The following is an 18,527-nucleotide window of genomic DNA, read 5'->3' as shown; positions in this document are numbered from 1 at the left end:
CAAATATTCATTGTCGACGAAACGGTCTCTTTTGGAAGCGTATACCAACAAAAACTTTCCTAGCTAAACATGAAGCATCTCAACCAGGATACAAAGTATCTAAAGATTGTCTTATGCTTTTATTAGTAGGCAATTCAGAAGGTGACTTTAAATTCAAGCCTTAGTTAGTTTATCAAGCGCAAAATCTAACATTATTGACGAAATCAGCACAACTGGAAAAAAAAAAAAAAAACTTTGATTTAATGAAGTGGATAATGAAGATGTGAGAATTTTGCTTGATTCCCATTCAGAACAGTTCAGCAAGAATGATCTCCTTCAACTAGAAGATGCATATGAAGAAGAAGAAGATAAGAAGTATGACCAAGAAGCTAACTGCAAAAGAACTTGAGCTAGTTTTCAATCACATTGAGCATGCTAAGGAAATTTTGTTTGATGCTGATCCTGATATGGAACGAAGCCTTGAAGTCCAACGAAATTTTGATGAAGTGATCGCCAGCTATCACAAATTGCATCACAAGATGAAAAAGTCGAGCATGATTCAAACATCTTTACTTAATTATTTTGTAAAGAAAGTAGCTCAATCAAATGTTTATACATTAAATAAAAATTTGTAAGCAATTGATTTTTATTAACTTTGATGATTTTATCCTCTAATATACTTGTACTGTAATTTTTTTTCCAAATTTATGCTAACTGATGGATGAATTATAATTATTCCTATTATTTATTGTATTCACTTAACACTATTTTGCTTAACATGCATTAATTGATGGATTAATTAATTGCATTAAGCAAGGTTTTACTCTAGTCAAAAGGTATCACATCTTATTACTAAAATACTCTGGATTGGTTATACTGTAAATTAAAGATGCCAAGAAGTTATATTCTTGGTTTCATACTTTATCCAAGTGTAAGCAAACAAAGTTTGCACGTGAAGTCACGTCATGACTGGGCTACTTGTGTATAGAGGCTATTGACTTCACATCAGCTATATGGAAATATGACTTCTGCATTACTTCAACCTTGGTATTGCTTCTGGGTTTGGGTAGTGGCCCTTCCCATAATGTATAGCATTATACATATCCATAAGGATATGTGCAATGCATTATGGGATACTAAGGCAGTTGATGTGAAGTCATTAGACTACATACAAATTGCCCAGTCTTGAAGTGACTTCAAGTGCAAACTTTGCTTGCTTACACTTGGATAAAGGATGAAACCAAAAATATAATTTCTTGGCATCTTTAATATATAGTATAACCCAGTGGAAAATCTTTCAACAATTACTCACTATATCAGTGATGAGTTTAATCTACTTCTTTTATCTATTTTTTTTTTTAATTCTCAATAACTGATTAAAAAAAAGAGATTTAAAAAAAAGTATTAGAGAGAAAAAATAATATAATTACATATCTAGGTATGATTTGTATGACTATGCTTGTATAAACTACAGTACACTTAATATTAATCAAAATGTATTTCTCCATAATTAAAAAAACCAACTGTACTAGTAAATATATGAATACAGGGTGACCCTTAAGTCATGAAGGGGTTTAAACATTTAATAGTTTTATTTATTTATTATTATTATTATTTATAATGAAACACTGAACCTGGAGATTTTGTTTTTTATTATTTATTGAAAATCACATCATGTAAACACCTATTTTTGGCTTCACAAAGATGGGCCCTTTCTATGTCATGTTCCACAACACCTGTTAATGTTTCAAGCTGAACTGCCCTAACTTCTGCACAAATGCTGACTTCAGCTATTGGATTGTTTGACTTTTTCACATATACTTTTCCTTCATGTAAACCCCATAGGATGAAGTTAGGAGTCAGATCTAGAAAATGTGATAGCCAATTAACTGTAGATGTTCACGAAATTATTTACTGTTTGCATTAGAATCAAATGTTGATTTTTCAAAATGATTTTGAAATGATGCTGATTTTGGTTCGTTGTGAACTTTTCCATGATTAATTTCCCAAATGTCTGAAATTAATGTTCCTTATAATGTCTGAAAAAAGGAAAAAAAATTAGTAAAAAAAAGTTTGCACATTTTAAACCCCTTCATGACTTATGGGCTACCCTATACAATATGAATTAATAACAAACCGAGATAACAGTGTCATGCTGGGTTTTTTTTAAATTGATCCAGATAACTATTATTCCGTCCAAATTGTTTAGCAAATTTTTCTGTTTCGCCTTCAAAATTATACTGTCTATTAAGAATCAAGCACTTCTTTGTATAGTGAATAATTGAAACAGTACTTCACTGATATTTGTGAACTCTCACTTTCTAAATTATTATGTTGTTTACATATGAACACTGGGAAACATCTTTATTCTGTCACAATGTCAATACTGTTGAAGAGGAAAAGAAAACTTTTTTACACACTTCAACCTTTTTCACAAGTCGAGAGACACTTTCTTTTAGTAGACATGTTTCTGACAGAAGGGTTCATTTTTAACTGATTTTGCAGTTGTGGCAATGTTTAGGTAAAGTGAGGAAGGAGGACCTGATGCTAGACACTGGAGAGGTTGCTAGTGAGAGGATTCTTATTTTTTCTTATGGCAAAAAAGAATGCAATGTAGCTATAGGTTAATGTCTAGCCCAGAAAGCCAATCCAGGGCCTCATCCATCATCTCGTGGATGTCTTGGAGATTATCCTGAAATTTGCACCTTGAGCAGTCATTCACAATATGAGTGATCATCTGGACTATGGGGGAACAATCGCAATAAGGGTGGTCTGACAGTCTCCATTTGTGTAGTAGGTAGTCACATCTGCCCTGGTTAGTTCTGATCCTGTTAATAGGTGACCATATCTTCCTACGAAAAGCATAACCAGGCTGCAAAGCACAGGGATCTTCAACCATTTGTTTGGAGATTGTTGGACCACTGTTTTCTCCATGTGTCAGATGTTGATGGTAAGGCAGCTGAAGAGAATTAATCCATAGATCAGAAAGGGTTTCTTGATTTTAGGCGAAGACTAGGTGGAATTTTGAGAGTCTGGCGATGGGGAAGAAGTGGGTTGCTCATTACTTTATTAAATTCTTTAATCAAGGCTTGTCTTTGTATATTTGGTAGAGCAATGTTGAATAAGACACAGCCAAAGGAGAGGGGTGCGTCTCAGTGTCCCACTAATTGTGCACATGGTAGAGTTTAGCTGGGTATCTATGATGTTAGTGTGCACACGTCTTTCTCAGATGGGGGCACAGTATTCTGCTGCAGAGAATGCAAGGGCTAGTGCAGACGACCTTAGGACTTCTGCCCCACAATTCCAGGTTGTCCCAGCAAGCCTTGAAATGATATTTCTCAATTTAATTTTGTTGGACAGGTTGGTGATGTGCCTTTTATGGATTAGGCTTCTGTCCAGGCTCACTCCAAGGTATTTTGGGCGAGGCTTATGTTCTATCATCTTGCCACAGAAAGAGAAGTTGAGGTCTTGATTTGTCTCTGCATTGTTTTGGTGTAATGCTGTGGACATTTTTGTTGGATTTGGGTTCAGGTATACCACTGCTTAAAGTACTCTTCCAGGATATTTAGGTATTGTCCAAGGTTGATTCCAAGTTGGCAAAGGAGATTGAGTAGTGTAGGATCGCTAGGTCATCGGCATACATGTATTTGCTAGAATTGGTATCAAGGGCAAATATTCCAGGTATGCAGTGCTCATCCACTGAATAGCAATATTACTGATCTTATATTTTTGCATTTATTCCCATTAAAGACTCCCCTAATTATTTCTAGACTTCACAATTCCTAAAAGTAAATACAGTATACTAATGCTTCATGAAGAGGACGCTTTTCAACACGTAAACATTGCATCACATTTGTGTTAATAGTCCAGGTGTGCATTCAAAATACATATATCTTTGAGCTCTTTGAAAAGATATATATAGATGGCTCAGCTGGAGAAATTCTTAGCGATCACCTTTTGAGTAGTTTTAAACTGCTCAGAAGGAGAGGCAGAGCAAGCTCTGAGACCATAGCACCTAGGGGGTGTGATTGGTTATTGTGTCACCCAATCTAATTGAATGTTGTCATTTGTCATGATCTGCTTTTTGTTTTCTGAGTTTCATCTGTTTTGCATGCATGAAGTGTGAACTGATGTGATAGGCAAGTTTTTAATATATAATTTTGGATAAATTTATAACTTTTTTGTCCATATTTACAATGGGAAACAGTATTGTATTCAAAGAAACCTTGTCCTCTTCCAGATTTTACACCTTTGAGTAATTCAAATATACCAATAAATATAGCATTCTCCTTCATTATTGTTTTCTAATATATGGTATTTTAAAATAAACACATTGTCCCCCACTCTGTGCAGATTTGGTTACAATTAATTGCATTGGACGAATTAAGATGAGTGCTGATGCACTATGCACTCTCAAAACTTTCATACATTGATAAAAATGCAATCATGCTATCGAGCTGACGTGAATTTTGTAGCGCAGGTTGCATAAGCCATATGACAGCACACCCAACTGAAATGGACATGCGATGCCATTGGTTGGTATGTGGTATATCGGACATCTAGATGTTGAAGAGTATAGGGACTAACGTCCTTTTACTCTTCAATTCACAATGGTCTCCCACAGAGCCCTGTGGGAGACCGTTGTAGAAGAATCTGGACCTGCTCTTCATTTCACCAATATGGACCGATTGTTCTGTTGGAGAGAATGGATTGGAAAAGCTGAAAAGTTTTCTTGTACCTTATAATATTACCTAGTGTTAGGAGGAGGCCCTGATCCAGGTGACTCCGGATTTAAGTTTCTTCAGGAAGCTTACTTCAATCTGTGTTGTCAGGGCCAGTATCTGGTCACAGCAACTTTTTCCCAGCCTGAAGCCAGCTTGTTCAATCAGGAGTGCTCTTTTGATAAATGGTGAATTTCTTTTAAGGAGAATTTTTTCAAAGAGCTTAAAGGTAAAGTAAGGGAGATAGATCATAGATTCTTGACATTATTTGGATCTCTTTCTGGTTTGGGCACAGCAATTATTTTGGATTCCCGCCATAGTTTTGGTAGTTTTCCCAGTTGTTATAATTTTTGAGAACAGAGAAGCCAGCTATGTTTGACCTCATTGGCTGAGATGTTTATGAAACTCGGGGAGGAGGCCATCCACTCCTGCAACCATGCCATTCTTGGTGAGTTTTAAGGCTTCCTGTATACCTCTCCTAGAGATGCTGGGTGCAGGGCCTGTGACAAGTCTGTGGTCCGAGTCCTTTTATTAAATAAAAGTGATGCACTTTTATTTAATAAAATAAGTCAATATAAAACATTAAACATTTATTTAAAAATAAGTGTACAATAAACTCAAAATATGATACATTACATACCATACAAAATACAAACATTAAATAAAAAGAGAATTTTTAAATTTTTATTGCCTCATCTGTCTCATCCACTTCCTCACTTTATGGTTAGCGAAATCTTTAATCACCTTGTTATAATCAATTTTCATTGCCAGTCATGTTCTATTGATAGCAGAGCTAGGCTGTTTAATCTTTACTGTGCAATTACTAGCTAGCGCAGCCGCCTGCAACAACCTTGCACGAATGCCTATTGACGTCATCATCCGCTATAACTACAGCGATCCGTGCCAAGAGAATCAGTGTCTTCCAGACACTCACAGCGAGCTAAAGAGCATAGTCATCTGTCTAAAACAAAACACAATATCATTCTTGTTATGCCATTATCCTTTATCATTGTTGTATTATTAGGAGAATTAAAACCATGCGTTATAAACATTGTTATGTGACAAGTCGGGCCCGCGACAAAAGTCTCAGATGTCACCCCCTCTCAGCAGCCCTGACTGGGTGTACAAGTTCAGGAAGCTCAGGGCTCACTTCAGCTTTTTTCTGATGGTAGATTACACGATTATTTTCCTGGTAGAGCTGGGACTTATCTTAAAGGTTTCAGATTTGCCATTTGATCTGGAATTATCTCTGGTGTTTTGTATGTCGTTGGTTCTGCCCCCACCTAATTTTCTCAGAAGTGACCAACTTTTCCAACTAGTCTTGGTGAAGTCAAACTCATGGAGGTCAAGCTCTATTTTTGTTTAACATTGCTATGCACTCCTTAGCAGCAGTTGGGTCCTCAGTTTCTTCATATTTGACTAAAAGTTCCTCAGTTTCCTTGCTCCAGCATAGGATGTACCATTTTCTGTAGCCGCTGGGAATAGAGGCTTTAGCTGCAGTTTTGATTAGTTTAAGAAATCTGGGATAGGTGGTATTGCTGTAATGGATTGTTCAATTTGTTTCTCAGATACATTCCAATTGGATCTGCAAAGATTCTATCTAGCAATTGCAGTGCCAGTGATGATTGAGATTGATGTGCCTGTCTCTATTAGTGTAGGATAGTGCTGGCTATTAGGGAATCTGTTGAGGATAGTTCTGGTTGTTGGCAGAGGGTGGTCTTCAGCGTCTTTAGAGACTATGCACAGATCTGGGGTATATGTCCTGTTCCATATGGCTGAGTGAAAGGTGCCTTCTTGCTTGGAGTCATAGATCAAATATAGGTTATATGTATCCATCCAGTTAACCAAATTATCACCATCTTGGTTGTTAGAGGAATAGTCCCATATGGTGTGATGAGAGTTGAGAAGAGATTAGACTAGCTGGTCTACCTGGTCAGGCTAGGATTGCAGTGGTGGTTTGTAGACATTGTTGATGGTGATATTTTGAATTTTAATGTCTATGGAGTGTTCTGTTTCAGGCACACTTGTTATGTCTGTCCTTGAGTCCGGACTGGATGTAGGTTTTTAGGCCATGCTTGGGATGGCAGTTGTAAGACACAAGAATTAGGCCTGAGATCTTAAGTCTGTTGAGAGCTGTGTCGGGCACGTGGATTTCCTGGAGAGCCAGGCCATCAATCACTTTTTCTTTGGCTGTTTTGCCAATGACTTCGGCTTTGGATTTAGGTGGTCCTTCTATGTTAAGGAACAGATCTTTAGAGAGTGTTGTTTAGGGGACTGTAACTTTTTTTTTCTTTTTTTTTTTGTAGCTTGTCCTCCTCCCAAACAAGCCATGCAATCCTTGTTATTCCAGACAATAACTGATTTAGCATGGAGTTTTTGGTGTTGCATGTTGTCCATGGTTGCTGCATGTGGTCCAGGAGGCTTGGTACCTTTGGACGCCTGGTTAGAGACATTAGCTTTATGCTACCAGTGTGACATCTCCAGGGCTTCTTGTGTCTGAAGAAGCACCAGCAATGTATCACAAGGGAACACTACTGACTGGGGGTGGGGGTGGGACACACTGGGAAGGCTATCTCATTCCCCCCAGTGAGAAGATGGTCCCCAAAGACAAGATTAGGTCATAAACCAGTCTGTAATCTGATGCAGGTGGTCATAAAAGCTAAGTCACTCCTTTCGTTTTTGTCTATTCCAAGAGAATTAAGAATGTTTGCATAGTTTGTTTTGTATATCCATGTAGTATGCTCATTATAAAAGTGAGCAGTTATATGGAAATATGTGGAAGTTAAAATCATTAAGGCTTTTTGCTCATTACAACCATGATCTCATTATTTCCATGCTTGTTACAACAAAGTTTGACTGTATATAACAATTAAAAGAAATAATTCTCAGCCCATCCATATGCTTTACAACATTTCATGGCTGATTTACATTAAAAACATCAGTTAATCTCTTCTGCACTGGTTAAGAATTTTTAATGGAAACTATCAGGGACTGTTAGATGTAGATTAGTAGTTCAGGCACACGTTCAGCAGTTAAGCAATGCATAGAGGTCAAAATAGAAAACTGAAGTTCCTGTTGAAATTCTGTTATGTCACAATGTGTCTTGTAATTATGAAATTAAACTTAAATTGTATGTTGATTTATGCTCTAGCATGATTTCTGGAAGCTGGTTAATGAAAGACAGTGCCATGTTGTTGTTCATGCTGGCAATATTGATAGCAGTGTTTATGGAAGTGGATTTGCATGTAACAGGAATAGTCCATTTGCTAAGTGAGTATTTTAAATTATTTTAGGTTAGTTGAATTTTAGTTAACAGCATATTATACATTTTGTAATGTTATCTCTTTCACCTCATTGGTCTGTAGTTTTTTCAGTCTTTTTCGCTGCAAAGAATATAGAAACTTGATTTCTTAATCTGTCTAGGAATAAATATAGTGAAAACAGAAATTTACATGAAACATCTGGCTAAAGAATACATATAGTTGCCAGACACAGCTGATAGGTTAAAACCATCTTATCATGGCATTTATTGTATTTCTGTAAAGCAAAATACTTCGTCACAGGAGGCACTGAACTGCATAGAGCAAAATAGATGTGAAGTTAAAAAAGGACATGAAACTATTTTTTTAACTTCATGGCTACTTCAATTATTGTTGAGTGTTGTAAATCTAAAACAGTGAGTAGCTCATTAATTATTAATGTTTCTTCCATTCATTTGAGTTTTCCCCAGTACAGCCAGATTTTATATCTTTTTTTAATTTTTTAAACTCTTTTAACTGCATCATTTAAAACTTAACCTTTCTTTGAATCTTTTCTTTCCCTTTAAATACATGCTAATCTTTCTTTTGATTTCGATTGACCAAACCTTATTCAAGTGAAGCTAATCTCAGATTAGCTTCACTTGAATATGAATCTCGTTACTTTCAACCATCTCAAATTTTAATACATCTCTTGATGTCATTAGTTTTCAGATGACTCTCGGATTCATATGTTAAAATTGGTTAATTATTGTCACATGTGACAAATATTAGGGTGGTCTGAAAAGTTCTCGGCCTCAACCATAAATGGCAACAGTATCGGCACGATTTTTTTTTTTTTCCTAAAGTTGGTACATCTATTATAAGCATCCATGTGAAATTGCAAGTCATTCTATCAAGTAGTTTGCTTTATACAGCTGTTTGAAGCAAAAGTGTTGTCTGTATCTCGTAAAATCGAGTATCATGCGGTTATAAAATTCTTTGCAAAAGAAGGTTTAACACCAAAAGATATTCATTTGAAGTTCCTAAACGTTTATGGGCATTCTTCTCCTCCGTTTTCGACAATTAAGAAATGGGCTACCTAGTTTAAACATGGCTGTACCAGCCTTGAAGATGATTCACGTGAAGGACATCCAAAAAGTGTAATAACACCAGAAATCATTGATCAAGTGCAGAATATGGTATTGGATGACCGGCGATTTAAAATGCGTGAAATTGCTGAGACTATAGGCATTTCAAAAGAACGTGTAGGATATATTTTGCATGAAGAATTGCAAATGAACAAAAGCTTTGCACAAGATGGGTGCTGCGCTTGCTCACAGCAGATCAAAAACACACTCGCATGAAAATCTCTGAACAGTGCTTGGAGCATTTTAACAAGAATAAAACTGATTTGTGCATCGATTTATTACTATGGATCAGACTTGGATTCACCATTACACACCAGAATCCAAACAGTAGTCAAAACAGTGGACAGAAGCCGGTTGTTCAGCACCAAAGAAGACAAAGTCAGTTCCATCAGCAGGAAGGGTCTTGGTATCGGTGTTTTGGGATGCTAAAAGCATTTTGTTTATTAATTATCTTGAAAAAGGTAAAACAATAACTGTGGAATATTATTCCGATCTTTTAACCAGACCAGAAAAAAAAATTCGAGAGAAAAGACCCGGTTTGCATAAGGAAAAAATCATCTTTCAGGGCAATGCACTTGCTCACAAAGGTGTGAGCAAGGCAGTGGGAAAATTAAGGGATCTGCACTGTGAATTATTGGAACATCCACCCTATTCCCAGATTTGGCTCCTTCTGACTTCTATCTCTTCCCAAAACTAAAACTCTTCCTCTCTGGTCAGCATTTTTCTTTAAGTTAAAGTGTGAGCAAACTTGGATAAAGGATTAAACTAAATTTTTTATAGTCTAACCAAGTGAAAAATAAACTTTCAACATCTTTCTCTAAATCCAGAGTAATTTAATAAAAAGGTTGCACACCGTTTGGCAACTCCTATAGGTAGAGATGACCTTGCTAATGCTTCTGCCTGGTATCTCCACTTGAGCCTGGCTCCCACTGAAGAGACCTCAATAAAGGTCGAAACTAGTCTGGGTAGTGGCCCTTCCCTTAATGTATAAAATTATACATATCCGCAAAGAGATGTATGGGAGATACTGAGATAGGAGTGATGTTAGCTTGCTTCACCTTTGCAACGAGTTGTCCGGTGTTGTACCACCTTATTCCAGTCCTGAAGATACTTTCAGGTGCAAACTTTGTTTGCTCACACTTGGATAAAGGATTAAACTAAATTTATTATATGTTTGCAGTAAATATTTTAATTTTCTTTTATCATTGAACTTCGTTCTTTAGAACGCATGGATCCTGAAGTCAATGCACCATCACCGATACAAAACTGAAACATCCTAACCAACAAAAAATATAATTAAATATATTGTTATCTTATGCCACGACTGTTTTTAATATAGCAGAGTTGGATGTAGGTGGGGAATAACATAGATACTGCACTGCTTAACTTAATTTTTTAAAATTTGAATTTTGTACATAACGTATTTACTCATTTATCTCTGTTTTAACAGTGTTCCCATTGGTCTGGTAAAACAGCCTGAATCTTACATTCATTTTAGAAATTATGGACTTTACAACCATGTTATAAATAACTATTTTAATTTCCCGATCTTTTGACCTTCATATTAAGGTCATCATCTGGAGTATATACAAATATACAAGGACAAGCTGAGTTACATTTTACACAGTATGCTAAAGACACAATGATTTGATCAACAGTTATTCTATTGGCATGACCTCTAGTGAAAATATAATATTAAAAAAAAATGATATATATATATATATATATATATATATATAATATAAAACACAGATAAAATTAGTCAATTATTTAGAAACTACATCAAAGCTAAATTCTGTTTAAGATAACATAAGAGAAACATTCTTTCATATAGATAGTTTTATTTGTTGGAAGTTTTTTTCCCTAAGACAGGGAGTGATGAGAGCTTGGTCCACCTTAACCACGAGTTGCCTCAGTCCTGGAGATACTTCAGGCACAAACTTTGTTTGCTTACACTTGGATAAATGATTAAACTAAATTTATTATAGTCTAACCAAGCGGGAAAATTTTCCAACATCTTTCTCTAAATCCAGAGTAATTTAATAATAAGGTGAGACATGTTTTGGCAACTCGTATAGGTAAAGATAACTTCTCCATTGCTTTTGCCTTGGTATCATCACCTCTGGGTCTGGCTCCCACAGACGAGACCTCAATAAAGGTCGAAACCAGTCTGGGTAGTGGTCCTTCCCTTAATGCATAGCATTATAAGTGTTTGCAAAGCGATGTGCTTTGCATTATGGAAGATACTAAGACAAGGAGTGATGAAAGCTTGGTCCACCTTTACTACGAGTTGCCTCAGTCCTGAAGATACTTCAGACTCAAACTTTGTTTGCTTACACTTGGATAAAGGATTAAACTAAATTTATTATAGTTTTCTTACAGTAACAATGATGTCCTAATTTAACATGACAATTGTTATATTAGATTTAAGATTCTGGATTATCTACAGTCCTGTTTATAGTTAACTCTTAGGGAGAATTATTCCGTGGGTAGAATATGTGCCTTCCATGTGCTTGGGATTTTTAGACCATCATTATTTTTCAGATTAGAGTGGTTGATAAGAAGCTCACAGGCTTCCTTAAATTTATGTTCATCCCATGTTTTTTTTTAACTTCATGACTTCATAAACAACTGCTGTTTTTTCAGTCATTTCTATGTAAAATGTTCAAGACATGATCAGAAAGGTCACTTCACCATAGTTATTATATTTAATGTGTCATTTATGTTCTTTTTGTCTGATAGGAACTGTGCGTCTTGTTTCCCCTATATATGGTAGATTACAGGTGCAATAAATTTCGTATACTCCAAGGTGAGTCTTTGGATGAGTTGAGTAAACTTTTTAATTTTGCAGGAGGTTTAAAGGTGGCTTTGAGGTTGTATTTCTGTAGTATTCTGTTTATTTCATCTGATGTCCCTTTAATCTATGGAATGGTTATAGTTTTATTGTAATTTATTTTATTTATATCTGATTTATCTTTGTTTTTTATTGAGGTCTTGTAGAGAATTTTGTTAATAGTGTTTTGGCTGTAACCATTTTTTTAGGAAAGTATTGCTGATAACTTTAAATTTTTCTTTAAGTGCTTGTTCATTGGAGCAAATCTTCAAAGCCCTGTTTTTTAGAGTATTAATCACACCTAGTTTTTGTGTTTGGTGGTGGTAGGATGATGTGTATATATATTGACCAGTATGTATCGGTTTCCGGTAAACAGTGAAGGAAAGACTGCCAGAAGGAAGACATGTGACAAGTGTATCTAAAAACGGAACTGTGTTCTGCTTTTCAATCTGAATTATGAACTTATGCATTTGTGCCGTTTGTTCAGGTGACTAAGGAAAGTAGTGTCTGGTGGCCATGGGGATCAGATCGTGAAAACATCGTCAATGTACCTAAGCCAGACTTTGGGTTTTAAAGGAGAGTAATCTAGAGCATGTTCCTCAAAATGTTTCATATAAAATGTATACAGCACTCGGAAAGGATTAACACAGGTTTAATACTTCCTATATTTCGTCCTAGTCACTAGGACATCTTCGGGGGTTACAAAAACAACTAATGTAACATGAACACAAATATACAATACTAAGCACAACCACGTGGGTGACACTAAAGTCCTATCTAGGTGGAGCGCCCTCTAAGGGCGTTTGTAGGTGGCCTGGAATGTAAGGTGGGACCTCTGGTGATGAGTGTTTCCCAAATCTTCGCAAGCTTAATGCAACCATATTTATTAAGATTTGGTTGATTTCCGAGAGCTGGTGCTGCTTCTAAGAATAGTCTCTTTCTTGAATTTGCTGTGGTGGAGCATGGTGGTTTCCTTCCAAGAGACCCTGTGGGTGGTGTCCAAGACATAGTCAGCCAAGCCTGACTGACCATAGTTGTGTTTACAGATGTAAGATTCCTCCATGCAGATGGATGCTGATCTGCTTGTCTGTCCAAAGTACGCCAGCTTACAGAAACAGGGTACTTTGTAAACTCCAGGCAGAGAGAGAGAGAGGAGGGAGTTGATCTTTAGTAGAACGGATAAGGGTAGCAAGTTTGTGGTGGGGCTTATATGCTGTGTGTAGGTTGTACTTTTTTAGAATCTTGGCTATTTTTCAGATGTGCCACGGATGTAGGGTATGGTGATGTCATTTTTAAACTCTTGTTGACAAGAAGGATGGGGGAGGAACTGATTATTTTTTTGATACTGTGATCGCTGTAGCCATTGGAGAGGAAAGTACCGTGTATGTGGTTAAGCTCAGTAGTGAGGGCAGTTCCACTGGAACAAAGATTGTGGGCTCTCTTGGTAAGAGTTTTAATAATGCCATATTGTTGAGAGGGGTGGTGGTGGGAGAGTTTGTGAATGTATCTGCCTGTGTGTGGGGGGGGGAGGTTTCTGTGTACAGTGAAGGCAAGTGTACCATTAGGCAGGCGTGTAACTAAGGTGTCTAGGAAGGGTAAGCAATTGTTCTTTTCCTTTTCCATAATAAACTGGATTCTTGGATGTAGGCTGTTGAGATGACTGAGGAAGGAGTCTAACGTGTCTGGGCCATGAGGCCAAATAGAGAACACATCATCTACATATCTTAGCCAGATAGAAGATTTGATTGGGGCTGAGTCTATCGCTCGTTTTTCGAAATCTTCCATATAAAAATTGGTGAGAGGTGGGGAACCCATGGCGGTTCCCTCTATCTGCTTGTAGATTTTGTTCTTCCAAGAAAAATACCCAGAGTTAATGGCAAAGGAAAAGAGATCTAAGATGTCAGACGGAAAAATGTTTTCTAAGAGAGATAAGGTGTCAATTAAGAGAATATTGGTAAACAAAGAGGAAATATCAAACCATACCAATATGTCTGCGTTATTCAAGGTTAAATTTTCTATGAGGGCTTTAAAGTGGGTAGAGGTTTTTATATAGGATGTGGACCTACCAGTGAGGAGGGGGTCATAGAGTTGGCCAGCTGTTTAGACAGTCTGTAGCAAGGTGCGTTGGTGGCATCTATTATAGGTCTAAATGGGAAATTGGGTTTGTAGATTTTTGGTAAACTTTATATTTGGGGGTGATGGGAACGAAAAGGTTTAAGTTTTTTCGTGATGTCAGGGGGCCAGGAAGATACTTTTTTAAGTAACATTTTTAATTTCTTAATTTGTGTTTTTGTGGGGTCGTGTTCTAGCGGGATGTAGGTTGCGCGATCTCGGAAGATAATATTCATTTTACGATTGTATTCACTGGTATTAAGAACAACTGTCGCATTACCCTTATCTGCTCTGGTGATGACGATACTTTTTCTTTGCATAATTTCAGGAGAGCCGTGCGTTGGGCATACGATAAATTACTTTTTGAGGTGAAGAATGAGCGAGGATGTTGGCTACGTCAAGTCTAATGTTGTTGGCTATCTCTGATGGTAAGCGACCGATCCCACGTTCGATGTTAAACATTACATCAAGTCGACACTTCCTTCGGAGCGACACCGAAATTACGGCCGAAGCATAGGTCGCTGACAACATCGTCATTGAGTCTTTTGGAAGAAAGGTTTACTACTGTCTGGAGCGGTTGTGGTTTGTCTTTAACCAGGTTGTTATATTTTTTGACATGTTTATTTTTTATTTTTTGAAATTCTTTCTGTGTGGACGGTTCCGAAATGCCAGAGAGAATTGACCAAAGTTCAGGGTTAAGAACAGTGGAGAGCTCTGAATGTAAGGAGCCAATGGTGCCATGTGTCACTGAGAGGGTGGCATGAGTAGAGGCAATTTGCTCGCGTAGTAATTCCAGGCTTTCACGGTTATATATGCGGAGGGCTTTTTTGGAATGGAAATTGGCCTTTAGTTTAACGCAGTTTGGTATCACTCTTGTATCCCAACGTCTTTTTAAAAAGGCCAGCTTAAATAGTTGCCTAGATAAGTCCAGTTTAATATGGAAAAGGAAAAGAACAATTGTTTACCCTTCCCAGACACCTTAGTTACACGCCTGCCTAATGGTGCACTTGCCTTACCAAGAGAGCCGACAATCTTTGTTCCGGTGGAACTGCCCTCACTACTGAGCTTAACCACATACACAGCACTTTCCTCTCCAATGGCTACAGCGATCACAGTATCAAAAAAATAATCAGTTCCTCCCCCCATTCCCCATCCTTCTTGTCAACAAGAGTTTAAAAATGCCATCACCATACCCTACATCCATGGCACATCTGAAAAAATAGCCAAGATTCTAAAGTACAACCTACACACAGCATATAAGCCCCACTGCAAACTTGCTACCCTTATCCGTTCTACTAAAGATCAGCTCCCTCCTCTTTCTCTGCCTGGAGTTTACAAAGTACCCTGTTCCTGTAAGCTGGTGTACTTTGGAGAGACAGGCAGATCAGCATCCATCTGCCTGGAGGAACACAAGTCTTACATCTGTAAACACAACTGTGGTCAGTCAGGCTTGGCTGATCATGTCTTGGACACCACCCACAGGGTCTCTTGGAAGGAAACCACCATGCTCCACCACAGCAAATTCAAGAAAGAGAGACTATTCTTAGAAGCAGCAGCAGCAGCTCTCAGAAACCAACCAAATCTTAATAAATATGGTTGCATTAACCTTGCGAAGATTTGGGAAACACTCATCACCAGAGGTCCCGCCTTACATTCCAGGCCACCTACAACCGCCCTTAGAGGGCGTTCCACCTAGATAGGACTTTAGTGTCACCCACGTGGTTGTGCTTAGTATTGTATATTTGTGTTCATGTTACATTAGTTGTTTTTGTAATCCCCGAAGATGTCCTGGTGACTAGGACGAAATATAGGAAGTATTAAACCTGTGTTAATCCTTTCTGAGTGCTGTATACATTCCATTAAGCTTCCAACATGATCTCCTCACAGCACTTAAGCCTCTACACACGAGTTTCATATAAAAGTTAGCAATGGGGGGGATAATGCCGATCCCATGGCTGTGCCTTCTTTTTGTTAGGTAGAAAGCATTTTGCCTTACAAAATAACCAGAATGTAATACATGCACATGAGCACCATGATATTTGGAGGGAATTTGTCCTCTAAACAAAGGGTTGTGTCATTGATTGGGACATTTGTAAAGAGGGCAGAGATGTCAGAACTGACTAATAAATCATCTTTTTCTAATGTAATGTCTTTGATTATGTTTAACAAGTGTTGTGTGTTTCTGATATAGGTGGGAATGACCTACCTACTCCTTGAGTGTTAACGTTAATTTTTTATCTAGGTGATAATTCATGCTGTCTATACCCTCGACTATCAGCCGTAGTAGTGTGTTTTTTTTGTGTATCTTTGATAGACCGTAAAATCTCGGAGAACAAGCATAGTGTAGAAGTAATTTTTTGATTGTATCTTCGGACTCTGTAGTAACTGATTTATGTAGCTTCTCTGTTTTCTTTTTTATTCCGTTGGTAGGGTTGTAGTTAACAAGTTGATATGTATTGTTGTCCAAGACTATCAGATTCATTTTTTTCTAAATATGTGGTTCGGTTTAGAACAACGGTGGCATTGCCTTTACTAGCTATATGACATTTGTTTTTATAGAAGCTCAATCATATTCATATTGTGAATGATTTGTAAAGGCATGGATGAAAGCAACAAAATTTTATTAGCTATAGAGGAATGATTTAAAAAAATGCCGGAGATTATATTTACTGTGGAAAATTGGAAGAAGAAGACTTCTCCAAAATAGAGACAGATGGAATGAATGAAGAGATTAGAAATTGGTGTAATGATTTTGGATTTGAACAGTATGTGGATGTTGACCAGCAGCTCCTTGTGATCTTATTTGCTTAGAAGAAAGTGGAGGTCCTACTTGATGGTATCTCTACTTGTATGTGATAAGGTGACTTGTGAGCACCAATGACTTCAACAGCTATGCCATTGGTTGGGCCTCCCTAGCTGTACAGGTCAAGAGATAAGTTCTAGACTAAGAGATACCCTTGTCCTCCAGGTTGGGAGTTTTGCATAAGGCTGGTGACCTTACAGGTAAAAATCTCTGTGACTCAGGTGCTTTAAATGGAAAATTCATTGGACAGAAATAATGGTTTTGACCATGAAAGGATAATGATAAACAATTAGGAATTTTGTACATTTTAAAAGCAGCTCCCATGGAATGTAAGAAGTATACTAACAATGGAATTCAAATTAGTGAAACAACTAAAAAACAAAACTGTTGATATAGCTGTGATAATGGAAATAAATAAATTAAAGGGAACAAAAGATATAGATGGTTATATTATGTTATATAGTGGAGAAGACCAGTGGCAGCTGGTGACAATAGAAACAGGCGGGGCCAGGGGCCAAAAACAACTTAATTTTTTTATATTTATATAGTAGGTTCTATTATTGATTTATAGTTATTATTTCTATTACAAGAATGTTTAGTCAGAATCCATTGATGCATTGAGCTATTATTTTTTTTTAAATTGTTGGGACGTAACATATACGGGCTCAACGTATTAATAACACAAAAATTCAAAGGATTTGCAGTTGCAGGCATATTGAGCAGTGGACCGGAAATCCAAAGATGCTGGTTCGACTCCAGCTGGCCACCCTGCAAAATATTTTTGAGGTTTCATTTTTCAAGTGTTAAAAAAAGTTATTATTTCTATTATTTATTTTATAAATAAATGTTGAAACTGTGGAGAAAATAAATTTTTAAAAAGTTAAAATTGTTTAATTAAGATTGACTAATAGAACCCATAAATATAAACACATAAAAGTCAAAGAAAAATCATAAATTTTATTTTTTACAAAGTAAACATATTACTGTATGTACTATACATATAGTGACATGATGAAAACATAATAAGTTTTCAATAAAGACAGACACTGAAAAAAATAAAGATACAGACAAGACACAAAAATAATAACAAATCAAATAAGAACTACTGATAAATCCATAAAAAATATAAAATACAGGTTAAGACAAAAATATTTTTAAAAAATTAAGAAATACCTTAAAAAAGTTATTTCTGTATCAAAGAATGGGAACCCCCAGTATTTCTAGTCAGATGCAAAAACTTTTCGCATAGCATATAGATTTTATAATTTTCATTTATCGATATTCACACAATTATTATTTATTTATATAAATATTCTGCTCTTTGTTTCATATGAGCAAACTTGATTACTTTATGATTAAACTTGAATTTCTTGTAAATAATCCTTATGAATAGATAGTACGGCTAGAGCATTCAACCAATCTTGGCCTGTCGAATTTCTTAAAAGTGTTTTAATACGTTTTAGGGTGCTAAAACAACGTTCGGCATCAGCTGTAGAGACAGGTGTCACTAAAACAATTTCAATTAATTTTGACACTTCGGAAAAGGTATCGACCAGTTTATTGTCTTGTATAAATCGTGATAAGGCATTGATGTTGGGTATATCACTAAAAGTAGTATTTTCATACATAACAGTTAATTCTGATATCAACTTGTCTTCACTTAGCATTGGATAATTTCTTTTAATGTTTATT

General features: G+C 36.6%; 1 protein-coding gene across 3 annotated transcripts in view; it reads left to right on the top strand.

Moving 5' to 3' along the window:
* The window catches only part of Jarid2 (Jumonji, AT rich interactive domain 2), a 557,336-nt gene that overhangs the window by 349,399 nt on the left and 189,410 nt on the right, over window positions 1–18,527 (top strand). For all 3 annotated transcript variants that reach the window (XR_016549859.1, XM_090408748.1, XM_090408747.1), the window contains exon 13: window positions 7,852–7,970. Coding sequence is in view for 2 of the 3 variants with exons in the window: in XM_090408748.1 (XP_090264874.1) it covers window positions 7,852–7,970 (119 nt within the window). In the remaining variant the exon portion in view is untranslated. The remainder of the gene's footprint in view (window positions 1–7,851; window positions 7,971–18,527) is intronic.

Source organism: Typopeltis vanoorti, chromosome 18, assembly GCF_054136105.1.
Source record: "Typopeltis vanoorti isolate ZY-2024b chromosome 18, IOZ_Tvanoo_1.0, whole genome shotgun sequence".
Lineage (NCBI taxonomy): Eukaryota > Metazoa > Arthropoda > Arachnida > Uropygi > Thelyphonidae > Typopeltis > Typopeltis vanoorti.
This window is presented reverse-complemented; position numbering and strand designations above follow the sequence as displayed.